Source organism: Pelodiscus sinensis, chromosome 5, assembly GCF_052426305.1.
Source record: "Pelodiscus sinensis isolate ZL-2025 chromosome 5, ASM5242630v1, whole genome shotgun sequence".
Classification (NCBI taxonomy): domain Eukaryota; kingdom Metazoa; phylum Chordata; order Testudines; family Trionychidae; genus Pelodiscus; species Pelodiscus sinensis.
Genome location: NC_143056.1, coordinates 15,375,418 through 15,390,048, shown reverse-complemented (window position 1 = coordinate 15,390,048; position 14,631 = coordinate 15,375,418). Strand labels below are relative to the sequence as shown.

Below are 14,631 nucleotides of genomic sequence, written 5' to 3'. Positions count from 1 at the left end.
TGTGCCACCAGAGTCAATATTTTCTCCTATGTTCCTAGTTGAGGAGATGGCAATTAGAAATTGACTATCTCTCGTCCATGTGTCTTCACGGATGTACAAGAGAGCAAGTTGCCATGGACTCAAAGGGAAGTCTAGCCCTGAGAATTAGGTTATGATTCCACACTGGAGCGGGTGATGTCATACACGGGAAGAAGATTCTCAGTGTCCTTAAGGAATCTATGCAAAGGCAGGTGAGCAAACACTAAATATATCTCTACCTAGTGATGAAAGGATATTTCCACTGCAAGATGTACCTGAATAGAGCTGAATGGGAGTTTTGGCCTCTTGAGGTCTACAATGAAGTGCAAAATCAGAAGGAGGCTGCCTCTATGTGTTTAGATTAACAACTTGGAATCGTTTCCATTTTATAGATAAGTATGTTGAATGGTCAACTTTAGCCATGTAGCAACACATCTTTTATCTCATCAGAACATTCTGTTTCTAAGCCCTGGAACTAAGAAGGAGCCACACCTGCAGGCAAAGGACTCACAGGTTGGAGTAAAGGAGAAGGACATTTTTTTTGAGAGATCATGTGAGGAATCAGCCAAGGAGCAACGAGAGGGCAAACAGGTATTCCTCTGACTTCTCTAGCACAATCTGTTTACTAATTCATCCTTTTTAAAGATGACCTGAAATTGCTACTTTTCTGTCTCCAGTACATGTTGCAGAAATGCTGACTTTTCCATAATTACCAAAATCATATGTGGCCATAATAGTTTGCTAATTGACAATTCTAAACAGCTCTGTCAACAACAAATACTCCTTTTTGCCAAACCTAATTGTATGGGGCTGAGTCGGCATAATGTTGGTTGCTTCATGCATTAACCACAACCACAATGATAAGAATTGGGTTACAGATGTTGAAATAGGAAGTCTCCCGCTTTAAGGGATGAAGGGGTTGGGGGGGGGGGGGGGGGGAAAGGAGGGGCACACGCTTTGTTGCTGTAGACAACTTTGGTAGGACCTAGAATCTCCTCATTAATTGGGAAGGCAATTCTGGATGAGGAGGTGTGCAGACTATCCTTCAACTTGTGATACGAATCTGTCACCTCTTATAGGGAAATCTGCACCTCATCTGTCACCCTCGTAGCAAAATCCTTCAAGTTCTTATGATCATCACCTAGGAAGAGGCAATGGGAGGGAGACCACATCTGGCAAAGATAAGGAGAAGTTTGCTGGAGGGGTAGCTTTCCCTTTGAGCCCTTCTTCCTGTTCTGAAAAAAAGCTTCCTTCACCCCTGGTTCAGGGGCTCTGGACAGACACATGGGAGGAGACCATCTGATGGTCTCTCCCTGAGACACACTGGATGGCTGAGACAGGTGTGTACATATCGCCCAAGGACTGCAATAAGGCAATGAGGGAAGCATGCATGTTGGGATTATCCCAGGTGTCCCATACCACAATTGTGGGTTGGCTTGATGGACGTGGGGAGGATCCCTGTATTGTGACAATGGGCCACGACTTCCTCCTAGCCGCTGTCAGACTTGTCACTGGGTAAGGGTACTGACTGGGGCACTGGCTATACACAACTTGGTGCCAAGACCAATTTTGGGTGCCTGGATGTGCTCGGTACCAGGTTCCTGGTACGATGTAGTGGGGATTGCAGTTCTTCCCCACCCATCAGGTCTCCATGGTACCAGAGTTGAGGTGGTACCCTGCGCTCACTTGGTACCACAGACAAATGTCCATGGTACTTTATCAGTACCAATGATGGAGATGGTGCAGAGCACCTCCCTTGATGAGAGTTTTGCTGCACCATGTAACTGCAAGTGGAAGTTTTGTCACTTCTGATATCAACAGTTCTCTCTGTGTCACTCTTTTAGAGACAGTACAGTAATTGTTTCCTTAATGTTGGGGCGGGGGGGGCTCTGAGTACCATGCTTCAGAGCTGCTGGTGAACCATACTGAGGTGGCCGCACTGGGAAAGCCCCTCTGGTTGGCCAATCACTCAGAGCTTGTTTTTACCAGCCTTTACAGGAGGAGTCTGCTGTGGAGTTTTTGGTTGTTGTTGTTTTTTGGGGGGAGGGAGGGGAGAAGGGCTCTATCCCACCTCTTTAGTTAAAGCGTCTGTGGGGATAATCAGTTTGGGAGCCTCCTGGAGACTGAAGTGCTTTCTCCATAAGGAACTGTTTTAAACTTCAGCTCCCTGTGCCTGTGAGACTGTCATTTTCACTGTGGCAATGGAAGCACTTCCTGGAGGCTGTCCCAGGTTATGAGAGTGCCTGGCTACTATAGGAACTGCTTCTAGGAGAGACAACGCTCAGAGCTGTTCAAGCTAAGAATGCCCCCCAAGTGGGGGCAGACAGATCAATCCCTAGCAATAAGAAATGCAGAGGAAATGTCTTCTTTAGGCCTCCTCTTCTTTTTTTAAATCAGAAAAAAGGAAAAAAAACTAATCTTTTACATGGGGGGAGGGAGAGCTGCCCCTAGACTAGACAGGAAACAAACTGAAGTTTTCCTTCTTTCACTTTTTTTTTTAATTCCAAGGGAGTAAAAAAAAAAGAAAAGAAAAGGCAAACACTATTAAAAGAGAACAAAAGAAAGAAAAATTTCAGTTTTTTTAGTAACTAAAAAAAAAACCCTTTAAAAGTAATGAATAGTTTTGCAGCACCTTAGAGACTAATAAAAAATGTAGATAGTATCATGAGCTTTTGTGGGTACAAGCCACTTCTTCAGATGAATCAAAAGAAACAAAAACAGCGACTAATTATGCTAATGATACAGCTAAGGAAGGGACAAAGGAAGGGCTTTTTCCAGCCCAATGTTAGATAGCCTCTAGGCAGACCAGGAGGGAGGGAGAACACATGCTGAGGCCACTGCTACCAAAAATCTCTGATTATAAGTGCAGGAGCACACATGTGCCTACAGTGGGGCCCCCGTGGGGACACTACACTAAGAAGAATCTCAGCTTGTTTGTAGAAGTTTTTTTTTAAATACAAGTGAACAAAACTGACAACAGTACAAGTCACTGATGTTTCCACACAGTAAAAACCTGAAAGGTCATACTAACAATCTTCAACCCCTGCAACCCAAACTTTGCTTTGACATACACCATTTATCTTAGAGAGGATAAATCTAGTCCCACAATAGTGGATATCAGGATCGAATCTTAGTGTTTGTCCACATACATGCAGCTGCAAGAAATAGGCTAATCTCTATCTGGTCATTTAAATACAGGCAGTCCCCGGGTTATGTACAAGATAGGGACTGTAGGTTTGTTCTTAAGTTGAAGCAAAATGCAGGACAATGTAGCACTTTAAAGACTAACAAGATGGTTTATTAGATGATGAGCTTTCGTGGGCCAGATCCACTTCCTCACATCTGAGGAAGTGGGTCTGGCCCACGAAAGCTCATCATCTAATAAACCATCTTGTTAGTCTTTAAAGTGCTACATTGTCCTGCATTTTGCTTCAGCTACCCCAGACTAACACGGCTACATTTCTATCACTATTCTTAAGTTGAATTTGTATGCAAGTCAGAACTGGTACATATTGTAGGGGAAACTCTAGCCAAACATTTCTCCAGAGCTCAGTTTTATTCTCCCACACCTCACTTCCCTCAGTCCTTTATTCTCAAGCTGAGGTGTCTGCTGAGAAAAGCTGCTCCGCGTCTCCCTGGTCTTCTGGGGGGGGGGGGGCGCTAGCTTCACGTCTGCCTGGTCTGCTGGGGGGAAGCAGCTAGTGCAGGGTTGCCTCACCCTGTTTGTAAGTAGGGATCCGATGTAAGTCGGATCCATGTAACCCGGGGACTGCCTGTAAGGGTAGGTGTTAGCATCAGGCCTCATTGTTTAACACAAGAATTCATCTAGATGGCTACCTATTCTCCTCATCATGGCAGAAACGTCAAGAAACTTAAAAGAAAAGCGGTAATGACTACTCACAATGGCTGTCAAGGATGAGAGAGAGAAACATAATATTAAAAAGGCTGTGTAAGAATACCACTGACTATTATAAATTATTATTTCAACTGGACAGCTATTACAGTTTTCAATTGTTTAATGATGTTAAGAGAGATTATATGAAGAAACAGAAAGCAAAATGTATTAATCTATGCCTTTGTGATAACTTAATAATCAGTTCATTTTGGATGTAATTTTTTCACTTTGAAAGGTAATAACTACTTTGTGTTGGAACGCACATAAACGAACCTGAGGGTCAGCAAGCTGACACAGAGGAGACCTCATCGTAGCAGACAGTTCTTGTTGTAAATATTGCCACTTATCACCAGTCTGGTCCCTCAAAAACAGATCAGCTAACTCACTCCTTGGGATAGATGAATCACTGCTGTATAATATTCAGACAACATTACCATAAGAACAAGGAAAGATAAGGACAGAATAAAGCATAGAACTATCTCCCCTTAACCCACTCTCCTGCCTTCCTATATGCCCCCAGTGAAGCCAACAGAATGTGTGATTTTAGCCTCGCCATTAATCACATTTTTTGCTACTCCCTTTCCACCCCCCCAACTTTGTTGTGCTTGTTATTCACTGAGATTGCAATCCTGCAAAGATCTGAAAACATGCTTAACTTTATGCATTGTGAAAAGCATTCAGCGACTTCTTGAATTCAGTGAGATGACTCCAGAAAATAAATTTAAGTTTCTACTTATATCCTTGCAGGACTAGGGTCTTAAACTGTCAGCTTCTTGGAGGTAGGGTCTCTATCTCCACATGTCTGTATAGTACTTGCACACAGTTGGCACAACCGAAATAATAAATAATAATAATAATAATAATAATCTTTTTTTCAAGCTTTCCCATTCATTGGGTCTTAACTTATCACCAAATGTTGTATGAAAGAGATGAAATAAAAGATAGTAATAATGTTAGCCCTCCTTCCGAACACACTCATAGAATATTTATATTCCATGTCTATCAATCAGGTGGTGTATTATTTTTAATTGCCATCAGCATAATATTCTAGGCAGCACCACAGACATTTAAAAGCATGGGCATAATGTAGCATGCAGTGTTTGGGCAGAATGCAATGCAGCACAGCAGAAGGCTAAAGCTATGTTTCCTCTTACAATGGTGTGTACAACAAAGGCAATTACACGTGTAGCTACACCATGCAGTGAAAGGGGCTGGCAGTAGGGAGGTGGGGAGGGCTTTGGCTGGAGCCTTTTCCCTCTGCCTGAGCTTTTGCTTGCTGCCAGAGACTTTGTACAGATGGGAAAGGCCCTAGCAGGGCAGGCAGCAGGATACCACACTGCTAAAAATAACAAGGTAGACATGGCAGACATTGCTTGGCTGGGCAGAGAGCTGTGTAGGGTAGATACCTAGGAGGTCACACGTAGTGTAGCTCACAAATTGCATATATTACAAAACTTTGGCACATATCTAGAAGCCACACTCAATGACTAATTTTTCTATTTTGTACCTTGAATCTAATTTCTGAGTAGCACCGTCAGCAAAGTGTGGCTGCATTTTTTCTACATACAACTTGATGAAGTCGACAAGATTATTTTGCTCAGTGGGTTTTAACAGCAGGTCCTGGAAATAAGGAACAATGTGAATGATCAAGTAAAGTGTGTAAATCATGTTCTTCTCAAAGAAGAAAAAACAGTTACCAGAACAAAAAGCAAGTGATTATATACATGGGAACTACATAGAACTTTACCAAATACATAACTTTTTTTTAAGATTATCTAAAAATAGACTATGTTGAGATCTAAAAATAATAAACCATAAAAATGCAGGGCTGGAAGACATCTTAAAAGGTCTTCTATTCAGTCCCCATGCTAAGGCAGGATTAAGTAAATGTAGGCCAGTGGTCCCCAACTTGGTGTCCACGGGCGCCCTGGTGCCTGCCGGGGCATTTACATGAGCCCGCCTAGTGATCAGGGTTGGCCCAAGCCATTCTTGCGCTCCGGGCATGCGGCATGTGTGCAGCAGCGCCCCAGGCGTGCGGCATATGCACAGCCCCCGCCCTGGTGCACGGCGCATGCACGGTCTCACCCCCGGCAACCCCAAAAGGTTGGGGACCACTGATCTAGGCTATAGGTGTTGGCAAACTTGTTCTTAAAACCTTCAGTAACTGGGATTCCACAGTCTCTCTAATTGCCTTCCTTGATCACATTGGGGCAGGAGAACAGAGCGTTTAACTACTGTGTTTAATCAGAAGAGGGAGTTAAAACAGAAATTCAGCAACTCGGGTCTCCTGTGATTCAGTCTGGATTGTTTACTTGAGTACTCTTCAAAGAGAGAAGGAACAAAAAGGGAAAAGCTGATTTTCAAAAAGCAGAATCAACAGTATTATGTACAGAACAGAGAACATGACCTCATATGTTTAATCTGCTAACAATAAACTTAAAAGGCACTATGGGCTAGATTGTGTGTTAAATTTTCAAAAGCACCTCAATTACCCAGGAGCCTCAAGTCTCATTTTCAAAAGAGAGAAATATTTAGGGCCAGATTTTCAAAGCTATGTAAGTGCTTAAGGTGAAGACAGGTGCCCAGTGGCATTTTCAGAAGTTCCTGAAGAGGTTCATCATGAGTTTAGGTCAGTGGTTCCTAACCTGTGGTCTGTGATGGTACTGTAGGGGGTCTGCGGAAAGTTTAAAATAGAGCCAGCCCACATTTAAAATAGAGTCAGCCCACATTGCTTTCCGAGCCATGGGAAAAAACACGGGTCGAAGGATGTGCCAGCAGCCAGCAAGTCCCTCAGCCCATGTTGCTTCCTGAGTGGGCTGAGGGATGCGGCTTGGGAATCAGAGAAGGCTGAAGTATGTGTAGGCTGCAGGCACAGCATTGTTTGGGGTGGGGGGCGGGGGTAGGTCATAAAATTTGAATAGATTGAAAAGGGGTCCATATGCTCAAAAAGATTGGGAGCCACTGGGTTAGGTGCTTTTGAATATCTAGCCCTTAGGAATCCAAGTCCCTCTCACTTCCAATTGGAGTTAGATTCCTAAGTGCCCAAGACACTTTTGACAAGTTGTCCCCATGCCTCTAGGCACAGCCATGATGAAGTTGGGCCATGTAAGCTGTCCGGAACCACACCTCAAGGGTTTGTCCACACTCCAATTTAGTTAAATAGGAGATGCTTTGTGTGATGACTGGACTCTTTGTGGATGCTTTGGGGACTGGACTCGATGATCTCTTGAGGTCCCTTCCAGTCCTAGTATTCTATGACACTTTTACCTCAGCTTAGGCCTATTAAATAACACTCACTGGCAGAGTTGTCCTGTCCATAGAATGGTTTGGGGTGGGGCTGCCCTAAGCCCTGCACTTTTGGGGCCCCTTGGTGGCCACCCCAGCCATCCTATGGACAGGACCTGGAAGATTACCAGGTGGCCTGGCGTGGCAGCGGTAGGGATTGCCCTACTGCTTTCAGCCCAGCAGCAGGATTCAGAACAGCCCGGCAGCTTGCTCTGCACCACCCTGTTCCGTCGTCCCTGCCGGGCCCACGGCACTCAATTTATCAACAGCAGTGAGAAGCAGAGTACCCAGGCCCCAGGGTGCTCCACTTCCCACTGCTGTGGAGACGCAGGACTCAGCAGGCTGGGAGGATGGCATGGCAGAGTGGAGCAAGCTGCAGGCCCCGTAATCCCCTGGGCTGTATTGCTTGGGGGTGGAGTTTGTGAAAGGAGCGAAGATAAGACAGGGCCTGCAGGGGGTAGCCCCAAGCCCAGTGCTCCTCATAGGACGGCCTTGCTCACTGTTCCTTTCCAGCTCCAAACAGTAGTAGTTTGATGCTTCCCTTTACCAGGAACAAACCACATCGTCCGACCCCTGCTTCTCAAGTGCTCAGGATTTGAGAGTGGATCCAAAGCTCTTCCCATTCCTTTCCCAAGTCTTGTACTCAAGGCTGTGCCCTCTTATGCCCACATGCCCAGGACCAAGACAGGGTAACTAGCACAGAAATGCAAGGACGCCTCTCCCTCCCTGTGGAGGTACATAATCCAAGTCACAGTCTAGCCCTAACAGCAGAGCACATCTGAACATAGCAGATAACAGACAACTGCTCTTCATGCTTGTGGGATGAGCAGTCAGATTACCTGACGCTGCTGCAAACCTTTACATCTGCTCAATGGTGGCGTGTCGGTGGTAATCGAGTTGGATACTTTGGAGCTGCCAGGTTGGGGGAGCTCTGAAGGGATCCTTTCACAGTTGTGCTGTGAAGTGAGACAGACATTTGTTAGAGCTCTCAAAATTGAAAAGATGGCAAAACATGTGTGCAGTTTAGAGAAGAGATATCATGACAGGCTCTGAAAAATAAACAGGGGATGAAGCTCAGGCAATTTCTCAGAAGGGTGGAACAAGGCTGCTACTAGAGGATTGCTGCAAAGACTTTTGTGAGGTTTCACCTGGGGAGACTTTGAATTTATCCTCATCTCCAAGTAAAATCCTCTCTTAGTTGTTCACCTCTCCCACATTATTGGTAGCAGACTTACAGGAAAGCATGGTTTTGGAAGTCTCATTGACACCTGAATAAACTATGATGAGGTGCAATTTATGTGTGTAAACTAGCTTCCAACTTACAAATGGCTTGTATGGTCCAGAAGCTTTGTAGATTTTCTGCCTGGTGATACTTGTAGAGGTATGTTGGTATTCAACAGGAATGTTTAGCATCACTAGTCCTTCCCTGGATACCTGAGCTCACCCTTCAGGCAGTGCAGTTTCAGGGGAGGTGACACTGCAGCTGCCTTTGCCAATAGCATGCTGATCTGAGGAAGTGGGTCTGGCCCACGAAAGCTCATCATCTAATAAACCATCTTGTTAGTCTTTAAAGTGCTACATTGTCCTGCATTTTGCTTCGCCTCTAGCAGACTTTCTTGAAGCCATCATAAACAGAGGGGGTGGGGAGCTCCCTTGTAGCTGTAAGTGACTGCAAATAAGTCAGTCAATCTCAGCCCCGATATTCAAAGTGATACTCAGAGGAGTACTGAACACAAAGAACAGCCTATTGTCACTTTCCTTGCTACTCCTGTTCTCTGAAGAGAAGGCTACAGTCTCCAGAAGTGCCTCCCTCCCTCCCCCTGGGATCTTTATTGTACAAAACATTTAAAAAAAAGTCTTTAAAATATTTTTTGCATTCGCTCGCATTTGTGACTCACAAAACCTTGACCTCAGACACTATGCTCTTTAAGCAAAATGAAATCGTTCAGAGAACCACTAAAATGCATTACAAGTAGAAAGCTGCACATAATTATACAGCACTGCAAACTGAAATGACAGTGAGTGATGTTCACACTCATTTGCATCCATCCCTTAATTTCACATAGACTGTTATAACTAGTCCGCTGAAGCTTTCTCCTATTGCAGCACAATGTCTCTCTTATTGGACTTTGCATAGAATTCAGGATTCTTACCTGTTCTTCGCTGTATTTGTCCTGAAGCAACACCTGGACTTTTTCCAAACTGCACTTAACATCCTTCAGCTTCAAGGAAAGGGCCTCAGCTTCTTGCTGAGGAACTGCACTATCTCCTTGTTGCCTATCTCTGCAATCCTCCAATAAAGAAACAACCTTTTGTTCTAACTCTGACAACATAACCTAAGAAAGAAAGTAGTTAAATTACTCATCCTTATAAACACACTCTAGTCACTGTTCATACTTCAGGGCTACATCTACACTGGCATGATTTTCCAGAAATGCTTTTAATGGAAAAGTTTTCCATTAAAAGCATTTTCAGAAAAGCGCGTCTAGATTGGCAGGACGCTTTTCCGCAAAAGCACTTTTTGAAGAAAGGCGTCTGTGGCCAATCTAGATGCGGTTTTCCGCAAAAAAACCCCGATCACCATTTTCGCGATCGGGGCTTTTTTGCGGAAAACAAATCTCTGCTGTCTACACTGGCCCTTTTGCGCAAACATCTTTCAGAAAAAGACTTTTGCCCGAACGGGAGCGGCATAGTATTTCCGCAAAAGCACTGACAATCTTACATGAGATCGTCAGTGCTTTTGCGGAAAGTCAAGCGGCCAGTGTAGACAGCTGGCAAGTTTTTCCGCAAAAGCAGATGATTTTGCGGAAAAACTTGCCAGTCTAGACACAGCCCAGGTGTTCAGAAAAAAATGGAGGGAGGAAAATCAGAAATCGCTCCCAAAAAAATCCCCAATCCAGCCATCAAATGAGAAATGAAACTGTATGTATGGTGGCCTTCCGTACAAAAGGAAGTGCCTTTGCAACCCACAGACTGTACAGTGAGAAATACTAATGCCATTACTTACGCATTACTCAGTTACTCCTATGCAAGGCAGAACAATTCTGGACTAGATTCTGTGAGAGATGCCCCAAAGAGGTTACAGCCCAGGAGGAGAGGGGACAAAGGTGGCTTCTAGTGCTGCCCTGATTTTGAGCTGCTATTGGGGCATATCTGTAAATGAATGCTGCGACAGTGCTTAAATGGTGCACAGATTTGAAGGCTGGAAGGTACCACTGTGCTCATCTAGTCTGACTCCCTGTGCAACACAAGCCAGAAACCTCCCCCAGAATAATTACTTTTGAACTAGCTTATATATCTTTTAGAAAAACATCCAATCCTGATTTTAAAATTGCCAGTGACAGAGAAGCCAAGAGAAACCTTGATAAATTGTTCCAGTGGTTAGCCACCTTCACACTGCTAAAAATTTGTACTTCATTCCAAATCTCAATTTCTCTAGCCTCAATTTCCAGACACTGGATTTTGTTACATGTGTGCCTTCTAAACTGAAAAGCTAATTGTCAAATATTTGTTTCTCACAAAAGGTACTTGTAATCAAGTCACCCATTAACTTTCTCTTTGGCAAACTACATACAGTAAAGGAATTTTTATCCTCTATGTTGGGGGATGTGGGTGCTGGTAAGTGAACAATTCCTGGTAACGAAGAGTGAGGGACTTTGGGTGCAGGAGCAGGTGCGCGGCTGGGCTGGGGATGTGTGGGGAGGGAATTTGGATGTGGGAGGGGGCTCATGAATTGGGGCATGGAGAGAGGTGCCAGATCCAGATGGATCCCCATAAGCGATGACGTGCCCCAGCTGCTCCCAGCAGAGGCATGGCTAGATGGCTATACGCTCTGCCTGCACCCACAGGAGCTAACCCAACTGCTCCCATTGGCTGCGATTCCTGGCCAACAAGAGCTGTGAAACCAGTGCAGGGCAGTGGCAATGCAGAGCCACCTAGTCACATCCATCAGGAGCAACAGGGATAGGTTACTGCTTGCAGGGAGTCTCCAGGATAATTGCACTCTGGTTCTGAGACCCTGAATCCCCTCCTATGCCCCAACACCCTGCCCCAAGCTCCCTCCCACACTCAAACTCCCTCCCAGAGCCCATGTCCACACCCTATCCCATGCCTCAAATCCTAGCCCACAAATACTCACACACTCTAAACGTTTGTGGCCATTTCTCAATCTAGGAGCAGCAAGTAGGTACCCTGCTGGCCCTGTGCCAATAAGCCTATAAATCAGACTTTCAATGAAAATATACCCCCTGTTCCTATTCTTCATTCTGGTTTATGCATCTGAGGGCTGCATTAGCATTTTTGGCCACTGTATTGCACTGGAGTTTACATCAGATGAATGTCCACCATGATCCCTGAAGTCTTGGAGTGACTTGGAGGTCAGTGAGTGAGGAAAGGAAATTGCTTTGGCTATATTAATACAAAACATGTAGATAGTATCATGAGCTTTCATGGGCACAGCCCACTTCTTCAGATGACTGGAGTGTTGGTATTAAACTCTGACTATATTGTAAACCCCATTTAATACCAATATAGTCAGAGTTTAATATCAAGTTCAATTTTGACAAGTTGAACTGGTCACCTGTCCTGTCCAAATCCCTCGTCTCAACAAAGCCTAGTAGCATAAATGAGCTGCAAACTTAGATATGCAAGCAAAGCAAATTAATCTTGAAGACTGTTTCACTGTAACTGTGCTTTTACTCTCACTGCTGGAATGCAGAGCCTGCCTTGGCACCAATTGCTCCAAGGGATAGAGGATTTGTGGAATTGCAGTTCCATCTGGGTGTATTCCAGTTCTCTGCCAGATTTGACCCTTGAGGTTACATCTGGGATAACCAGATAGTAAGTGAGAAAAATCAAGACGAAGCTTAAGTCTTCAGGATTGGGCCCCAGGGTACAAAACAAAAATTTACATTTTAGAGCACTTTAACCTGAAACGCCTGCACTAAAATAAACTGGACATGTCAAATGGTTAGCTAATTCTCCATTTTGAAACCAAGCTTTTCTCATGGCTGAAGTCACTCTCATACAAAAACGTCTTTTATGCCTTTTACGAGTGAATTTAAACCGGGAAATTTGTTTATGAGTATTATACTATGCAAACCCACATGATCAATGTACATTACAGGAAATTTTTTTATAAACACAAATTTGTTATGCTTTAAGTCATAGCTAAGTTCCCAGATGCTAAAATATACACAAGGAAACTAAATGGGTACAATATGGTTTTAAAAAAGATCACTGGAAAAAAGCAGCTGAAATCTAAATTAAGTGATTACTCTTCTCTACATTGTTCAACAGAGTTATCAGGCACTGGTGCTGGAACCGTAATTGTAGCTTTTATGTAAAACACACCTATTGGGGGAAGGGTGATCGGTTTAGATGGCAGCGGTGAACTCTGACCATTTAATCTTACCTGGCAATCAGCAAGTTGCTGTTCCACCATCTGCTGCATTTCTGGGGTCTGGGTTTCTGATTCCAGAGACACTTTAGCTTTTTCTAGCCACAGCTCCAGCTCTGTAATCTGTGCCTGGCAGACATGGAGGATCTTTTCAGGCTCAGGCCTATTGCTATCCACGGTTTCCTTTGATTCTCCCGGTTTCTTTTGAAAGCACTGGCCAGTGTTTGTGACAGAAGAAGGCGTATCACCCTGAAGCAAAGGACATTCACACAGAAAATCTATCAGCAGAAAATGTTTAACTTTGGCATATAAACAGCTCTGAACCTGCACTGTCACCTTATTCCCAAGTTAAAACAGAAAGAAAAAACTCAACAACTGCACTGAGTGATCACATGATCTGGTGCAAAAAACGTTTCCAAGCAGCGCGCGTTTGCACAGGTATACCTCAGCAGACAGGAAGAACAATGACTCATAGTTAAACAACAAGATATCCCAGAGGATAGGTGTTTTTTTTGGTGTGGCTTTGATCAAAGTGGTGTATTCTAAGGCATGCATAGCATGCACTTAGCCAATACTTAACTACTTTTAGGCTACTTTTCAGTTCCAAATATCTTTAATCCATTTTTCATTTAGAATGCAGGTTATACAGAAAACTTTCTAGAGTCTTAACTGAAACCTTCCCTTCAACTTATTTTCACCTTAGGAGCAGCCTTTAACATTCTGCAATAAATACAATTTTCTTAGGTTTTGGACAGCGAGGCAAATTTTCAAAAATGCATACGTAGGTTAGGGGTTGTGCATATGCAGGCACACCCATGCATAAGCAAATCTCTAATTTTTATATACAAATCGAGCATTGCATGTGCAAGGCAAGCATATGAAAAAATGCAGACAGCTGGGCACTAATCTGGTAGTGGAACCATTAGGGATGACAATGTGTAAACAACTACATGCGGTGCCCGGGGGGGGGGGGAGCCAGGTTTAAGATGGCTCCCCATGAACACTGGATCTGCCTGTTCCCCTCTACCCCCAGGCTCAGCGAGGAGGAGAAGCAGGTGGGAGCTGATACATACAGGGTGCCAGCTCCACGGACCCACTTGCTGCCCTCACCCTGCTACAAAGGCAGGGGGAGCATGCAGGAGTCCCCAGCACTGGCTCCGCAGTGCTGCCTTCCCCGCCTCCATGTTGCTGCCTCTATCAGAGGCAGCACTGCAGGGAGGGTAGGGCCGGGGAAGCTACTGTGAATAAGCCCGTGTTCGCGTGGCAGCAGCCCATTGGTGGGGGGATAGTCTGAATTCCCCATGAACAGGGACTGTTGCCATGGAACACTCTCTGACTGCGGTGAACACAGGCCCCCTGTGGACAGGGGCTGCTAGGGTTGCCAGGTGTCCAGTATTCTACTGGACAGTCCGGTATCCGCACTCTTTGTCCGGTAAAAAAAAAATCAGAGAATACTGGACATGTGCAATGTCCGGTATCTCTGATTTTTCCAGCTGCGCACAGGATGGAAGCCTGGCGTGGGCAGGAGGAGCGGCTGGAAGGCAGGGCCACGATCGGCACTAGGAGCCTGTGATTGCACAGAGGTCTGGCGGGGGGAGTGGCTAGGAGTCACAGGCTCCCAGCAGCGATGGCGGCCCCGCCTCCCAGCCTGGGAGTCCCACCTGGGAGGCGGGATTGTGATCACCATACTGGACATTATTATCTCGCATTCCCTTTTTTTTTTCTGGCTCGACCAAAAAATTACCGCATCTGGTATTTTTTGGGAGACCATCTGGCAACCCTAACTGCTGCCACCCCACACTGCTGCCTCTGGTAGAGAGGCAGCAGCACAAGGTGGTGGGGGCTCTTCCCAGGAGTGGAGCTAGGAGCTCATTGGCTGCCAACCCTGCGTCCAGGGACAATTAAAGAGTTGTGTAACCTCTAAAATTGGTTACACAACTATTCAATTACACACTAAGTAACATTCCTAGGAACAATAACTGCACACACACCAACAGCATGAGTAGGTGGATGACAAGATTGGAAAAATATAAGG

General features: G+C 44.9%; 1 protein-coding gene across 7 annotated transcripts in view; it reads right to left on the bottom strand.

The window, feature by feature from the left end:
* Nucleotides 1–14,631, bottom strand: part of SYNE2 (spectrin repeat containing nuclear envelope protein 2) — a 304,665-nt gene that overhangs the window by 107,749 nt on the left and 182,285 nt on the right. For 6 of the 7 annotated variants that reach the window (XM_075926393.2, XM_075926394.2, XM_075926392.2 and 3 more), the window contains 5 exons: nt 12,612–12,845; nt 9,352–9,534; nt 8,038–8,154; nt 5,421–5,533; nt 4,187–4,322 (listed from right to left, as the gene is read on the bottom strand). In XM_075926393.2, the coding sequence (XP_075782508.2) occupies nt 4,187–4,322; nt 5,421–5,533; nt 8,038–8,154; nt 9,352–9,534; nt 12,612–12,845 (783 nt within the window). The remainder of the gene's footprint in view (nt 1–4,186; nt 4,323–5,420; nt 5,534–8,037; nt 8,155–9,351; nt 9,535–12,611; nt 12,846–14,631) is intronic. The other variant, XM_075926397.2, reaches the window with a different exon arrangement.